This window comes from Gopherus evgoodei, chromosome 3, assembly GCF_007399415.2.
Source record: "Gopherus evgoodei ecotype Sinaloan lineage chromosome 3, rGopEvg1_v1.p, whole genome shotgun sequence".
Taxonomy (NCBI): Eukaryota; Metazoa; Chordata; order Testudines; family Testudinidae; genus Gopherus; species Gopherus evgoodei.
In genome coordinates this window covers 3,661,577-3,668,073 of record NC_044324.1, presented here as the reverse complement: position 1 = coordinate 3,668,073, position 6,497 = coordinate 3,661,577, and the positions used below count along the sequence as shown (strand labels likewise).

The window sequence follows — 6,497 nt, the reverse complement described above, 5'->3', positions numbered from 1 at the left end:
AATGCGAGTGGCAGAACTGGAAAAGCAAGCAAACAGCGGAAGGTCCGGATTAAGGTGTGTATTTGGCTAAACTGCGATGTGTATGAGCTCAGGACTTGCACAGCAAGAGGATAGGAATTGTGGGTTAGGAATAAGGTGTGTATTTGGCTGAGTTGCGTGTGTCTGAGGCCAGGGTTGGAACAGCAAAGAGTCCGGCTGCTCAGAACTGAGTCAAACTGTGAGAGCTCTCGAAGGCCCTTGTCCAATATTTGTTTGTGCTTAGGATTGCCAGTCTTGGTTGGACGTCTTCCTGGAGGTTTCATCACATGACCTCTTCTTTAATTAAAGATTCCTCTTTAATTCTCTGGCAACTCCTGGACAATCCTGGAGCACTGGCAACTGTACTTGTGCTCTTCCTCTTAGTCCCTTAATAAATGCCCCACAAAACATGCATATAAATAATCCCCTGGCATCAAAGCCAGCACCCTCAAAGCCAGCTCTGAAATCTCATCATGGGGCGAGCAGGCCTAGCACAACATCAGCTTCCTTTTAGCACATTTAGAATTCCAGTCCCAGTTTCTTTTTTTTTAATTACCCCCCAAGACACACCTTGGACCTAATTTGCAGAGGGGCTGAGTGCCCACAATTCCCCTGGAAGTTAACCCACGGCTGTACCTCAATTTCCCCATCTGCAAAATGGGCTTAATAGAGCCTAGTAGGGGTGCTGCCTGGGGTTAGTGCAACACATCATGGAACAAAAATGATCAGGCACTGGGGCAACTGTGCTTTCAGGATTAACCCGTAGTGTCTTTTATTGACAATAAATAATACAATAATACAAGTACAAAGTCCAAAATCATATCCTTCATGCACCAAATAAACAGGACTCACCGACACCAGCCAATGCAGGAAAGAGCAGCTTCCCCCAGGGGATAAAGGTTTGGGATGTAGGATGTGCCCCGGGAAAAATATATTTGCCGCAACTGTCTGTCGAAACCAGCCATGCTGGCCCTTTATACCGCGTCCCATCCCTGTCTCCTCCCCCACCCCCCAGGTGCCCAATGCTTCCATGGGGTTTAATGGGAGCCCTGGGCACACGAGGAATGAGGTCTCTGGCTTGTATCGTGGCCTTTTGCGAAAGGCCTGGGATACGGCTGTACGGAGGTAAAGACACAGCAGACTAGCGAGGAGATTAGCGCATCTGAAGCAGCAGCAGCATCCTCTACAACAAGCCACCTAGCCTCACTCCTTTTCACTTGCTGTCTTGCCCTTTCCAAGGGCCTCAGCAGAGGCTGGAGAGGATTCAGAGAAAGGCTCTTGTCCCGGGTTAATTCCTTAGAGCGTAGTCAGTATTATGTCATTCGCAGGAGAAGCTTGGGAAGGGAAGGGAAAGAAAATAAGCAGAAGCTGGGGGTGCGGTTGGGGCTTACGGGATATGGTGTCAGGACTATGGAGCAAACCAGGGGCCTGGACTGTGGAGGTTACAGGCCTTTCCTGGCTCCTTGGGCTACCTCCCAGTTAGGCAGTTGTGACCTTGTGCTTCGTGGCTGGGGAACAATCGAATTTCCAGCCCCGCCAAGAAGATGCTGGGCCCTAGGGATGACAGAAAGACTTGGGCCTGTTAATCTCACCCATCCACCTGGCCTTTCCCCACCTTTGCTGTATCTCCTTCCATCTGTTCCCTGCTCCCCTTTATCTGTCCCTCCCCTACTTCCCATCTCTGCTGCACCATGGGGTATAGCCCCACACAAATGGCAGCTGAGGGGGGAAGCCCAGAGACCTTCAGCTGCTGGGGCGGGGCAGGGCACGGGAAGGGAACATCATCAAGATATCATCCCAGCCCCCCCCCATCCCGATACCAAATGCACGGGTGTGAGGCCTAGTCACGTTCTTCTAAAGCAGCAGCTGAATAATCCAAAAGGCCTTGTGCTTGTTTCTCATGGGCTTTTTAATTGCCCCCCCGGCACCCCCAAAGCCAATTATGGGGCCACAGAAATGGGAGATTCAATCCCTTCAGGTCAGGCTCTCTTTAAGAGATACCCACCCTTGTTAAACTCCCACCCCACAAAGAGCTACTGAATGGCTCCTTGACCCTACAGAGGACGGTCCATGTTCCCATCATCCAGGATCACATGGGGACCCAGTTATGTTGACTCTGTAAGTGAAAGACAAGGCGGGCAAGGTAACAGCTGAGAGAGACAAGCTTTTGAGGTGCATGGAATGTTTTTCACATCTGAGTTTCTTCAGGAAGAGCTCCGTGTAGCTCAGGAGCTGGTCTCTGTCACCCACAGACGTTGGTCCAATAAAAGAGATTACCTCACCCACCTTGTCTCTGTAATATCATGGGACCAACACAGCTACAACAATGCTGCCTGCCACCCCATCGGGGTACCCATGGAGCATTAAAAGAAAAATCAGTGGAAATCACCCACACCCATTTGAGGTGAGCTGTGAAATTCAGACCAGGTTATCACCTCCACCGATGCCCCCCCCGCCAAAAAAAAAAGAGTCTGGGGCTGTTTGGATGGGGGAAATGTTCGGATCTGGGGCTCGTTCCAAAGACAAAGACAAGTAGTTAAGGCACAGTTGCATAACGCTAAAAATCCTGGCACACCCCAGCCATTGACAAGACCTTCTGAGGCACACTGGGTCAGGGCCAGTCTGGCCTAGGGCCGATGTTGGTGGGACCCATTCTGCTGGGTGTGGGTCTCTATTCTTTGGCCAGGAATATTTGTATCAGTCACCCTCACAGTCGCAGGGTATATACACAGATATCACATGCACCCTTCTTTTGCATATAGAGACTATTGGTCTTTGGGTTGTGAGGCTACAGATTGAGTGTCTTGGCTTATTCTTTGGTTTTTCCCTTCCAGCCATCACTCTTACGGGGAGGTCAGCTCCATGGACTTTGTCCTTTGCTCCTTCTGCTCTTCCCACTCTTCTTCTGGCTCGTAGGTGCCTTTCACGATGGCTACCCTCTCGGAGACGTTCAGTGAATAGGGGAACAGGAAGTAGTTGTAAAGCAGGGAGGCCAGGATTGCACCGATGATGGGTCCGAACCAGAAGACCTGGGAAGCCAAGGGTAGAATGATCATCTCTAATCCTGCCGTAGCGCTTTTCAGCTGTAGATCTCAAAGCGTTTTATGAAGAGCGGTATCATTATCCCCAGTTTACAGATGGGGAAGTTGAGGCACAGGGATGTGACTTGCCCCAAATCACACAGAAGGCCAGTGTTAGAGCCCAGAACAGAATCCCCATGTACCGAGTCCCAGTCCGCTTTCCTATCTGCTACACCACACTGCTTCCCCACAGCAAGCTATGAGAAAGCCCAGGGGATTTTTCCTTCCATGTTCATACAGCACCTGGTGCAGTGGAGCCATTGGCCTCTAGGTGCTTCCTTAATGGCCCCCTTCAGTTGTCATCTCCCAGCAGATTCCCCTCCACCCCAATTTCCTTATACTCAAACACACCCCCTCGCTTCCTCAACCCTGACCTCCCTCGCTCTTGAGCTGCCAACGACAAGTGGCCCAGCCCCTGCCAATCAACAACCAGTGTGCTGCAGACCCCTAGCTCTTCTCCACCATGCGGCGAGCTACTGTTACTGGTGGGAGATTCTTACCCAATGAGCAGTGCTGAATCTTTTCATTACGACAGCAGGTGCAAAAGATCGGGCTGGGTTCATGGAGCAGCCTGTGAAGTAGATCTGTAAAGGGACATGGGAATTAAGACTGATCACATTTCCCTTCGCTCTAGTCCTTCTGCGACCAGGGCATTGCTCCAGGTGTGACTGGAGTAACTGGAGGCTTCCTGCCGCAGTCAGTGCTCCTGCCCTGCTCCCTACAGCACCTCGTGCATCCCCCGCACCCATAGCCTGCCCTTCAGCCCTGCTACTTACAGTGCCCCCTACTGGAAGAGGTTGCGATGAGAGTAGCTGGGAGCTTCTCCCATGGCCAGCTCTCCTGCCCGTTGACCCAGTCACTCACCCCAACCAGGTGACCCAGGGTGACCGACAGGCCGATGGACAATGCTGGGGAGCCTATGGCATCGGTCCGGCGTTTATCCGTGGAGGCAAAGATGCACATCGCCAGCTGGAAGGTGAGGATGATCTCGACCACCAGTGCCTGGCCTGGGGATGTATTGTTGTTGAGCTGCACATGAACAAGAAGGATCGTGAATGGCTGCTGAGCTGAGCCGAGCTGAGGGGTTTTACTACCCCCTAAAAAACCACAGAGCTGTTTAGAGTGAGACTGGGATCCCCCCCCCCGCCCAAATTCCTAGCGAGGAGATGCTACTGTGTCTATCTTATCAATCTATCCATCTATCTATCCTCCATATACCCCCCTCTATCTTTCTGGAAGTCCCTTTCTCTCTGCAATTCTCCCTCTAGGCATTTACAGATCACTTATCACCTTAAGATTTCTCCCTTTGCTAAGACCCAGATTGCCCCAGAGCAGCCAGAGACCATCTGCTCTTCAGTGAGTGAGGGTGTGAGCAATACATGGAGGGGGAGGTGAGGACTGGGACTGGGGTAAGATCCCCCTGTATGGGGACTCGAGGGCGGGAACAGTGGGGATCTAGAGGGGATGCCATTGGGGTGGGATGAGCCATCACCACCTGGGGTCGGTCGGTGCACCTGTTTTCGTCTCTTACCAGCTGCATGGAAAAAGAATCCAGCCCCATTGGGCTGGGTTGAGGGCCGCTCAGGCCCGGTTAGGGGGAAGTGGCGAGGAAGTGCTGTGAAATGAAGGGACACAAGGCACAGTTTGGCTCATGATGACCAAAGTTATTTGGGGGGGGAGGACCAGGGGGGGCATTTAGGGGCTTGGAGGGGCACAGAACAACCAGTGAGGAAAACACAGCCCCTGAAAACTCTCCTACGACGCTGAAGGCTCCAAGAATCAACACCTGCACAACAACTGGTCCACCTCAGAGTGGTCTGAAAGGGGGCCGGAATCCGCCTCTAACTGGTCACACTGCCTACTGTTGATCTAAGAGATCTCCCAGGGCCCCCAGATGGGCTCCCAAAACTACCCTCATGCTGGTCCAAGTGGTGCCTATCCTCCCCTCTACACTGGTTTAAGGGGTCTTCCAATCTCCTTCCTCTGACTGGGCATACTAGTCTAAAGGGCTCCTAACTCCTCCCCTGTACTGGTTTAAGTGGATTTCCCTCCAGTCCTGGCTTAACTCCTTTCCCTGCTCTGTTCTCCCTGGCTCCAGGAAGAGAGGCTGGAGTCAAGCTCATTTGAAAGCCCTCAGGGTAAGAGAAGCACTAGGTAAAAAAAAACCCGCCTCATTAATTGCACAGCACAATAAATCTGTGTTGTCAGTGCAGTGCCAGTTATGCTAAGGCTGTCGGCACGGTGCTCCCATCTCTCTCTATATGCATGGACATAGATACCTCCAGTGCCGGAGTGAACCGGCCTTAGTCACCTCGTGGTGGGTCCGATTCCTCCCGCGAGGCCGGGAACCCGTGCGTAGGGTTGCTGAGGCCGTGGGCATAATTAATTATCCGTGGGCAGGAAGAGACTTACCGCGTTGACGGCCAGGTTTCCACGGGTGTTGATCGGGGTCACCAGGTAAAGGATGCCTGCCCCAGTGATGGCCCCCACCAGCTGGGCCACCACGTAGAACAGTGACCGAAGGAAGGAGATGTGGTTCCCCACCAAGAAAGCGATGGTCACTGCTGGGTTGATGTGCGCACCGCTGACGTGACCGAACATCTGGACCAAGGTGCCGATGGCCAGGCCGAAAGCCAGGGAGATCTGCAAGATGCTCGGCAGGGCCGAGGGCCACTTCAGGGCTGAGCTGAGGCCGAAGAAGACGAAGATCATGGTGGCTAGGAACTCGGCCATGATGGCCCGCAGAAAAGCCATGGTACAAATTTCCTTACACATGGTGGGATCGGGACGGGGCAGTTGGAGAGAAAAGAGTGGCAGGCTTCTTCTGTCTGGGTTCTGCGGACAACAGCAATGCGCAGGGCGATATATATATACAGGAGCAGCAGGTAGCTGCATTACCAAGGTGGTGGGTGGAGTCAAGGAACTGGCCAGCCCTCCTGGGCAGCAGGAAAAGTTTAGAGCTGAAAATAACTTCACCACCTCTCAGGGAGTGAAAGACTCAGATGATTGGCAGTGTTTCTCCTTTTTTTCTCTCCAGACAATAGCTCCCTATCTGATGTCTTTGTGGTCGTTAGATAACACCTTGCGTAACTAGCAGTCTGCCTCTTTCGATCTTGCTTTTATTATGAAAGCGGAGCACCTTAGATTTAAGGTGGCAAAGTCCTTATTTCTGGCCAGTTTCACTGCCTGGCTGGGGGAAGCTCTCCTGGTCATTTTCTCCTCTCAGTGTCAGTCCAGAGTGATTCTCATTGCTGATTTACACCAGCATGTCTGAGATTAGAAGCTGGGCCCTGGTGCTTAGCTGATGCAGGATGTTTGTGGGGATGGGGGGGATTTGCTAGAAGATTTATATTGTGCAGACCAGCAATCCATAGGAGGAACTCCGGGATTAGAACTGGG

General features: G+C 52.3%; 1 protein-coding gene across 1 annotated transcript; it reads right to left on the bottom strand.

The window, feature by feature from the left end:
* Positions 1-757: 757 nt before the first annotated feature.
* On the bottom strand, positions 758-5,943 carry LOC115647768 (aquaporin-5-like). The gene is made up of 5 exons (XM_030554544.1): positions 5,511-5,943; positions 3,963-4,127; positions 3,599-3,682; positions 2,866-3,047; positions 758-1,572 (listed from the first exon to the last, which is right to left on the bottom strand). The coding sequence occupies exons 1-5, from the start codon at positions 5,871-5,873 to the stop codon at positions 1,461-1,463; spliced, it is 906 nt and encodes a 301-aa protein (XP_030410404.1). The 5' UTR covers positions 5,874-5,943; the 3' UTR covers positions 758-1,460.
* Positions 5,944-6,497: the final 554 nt, after the last annotated feature.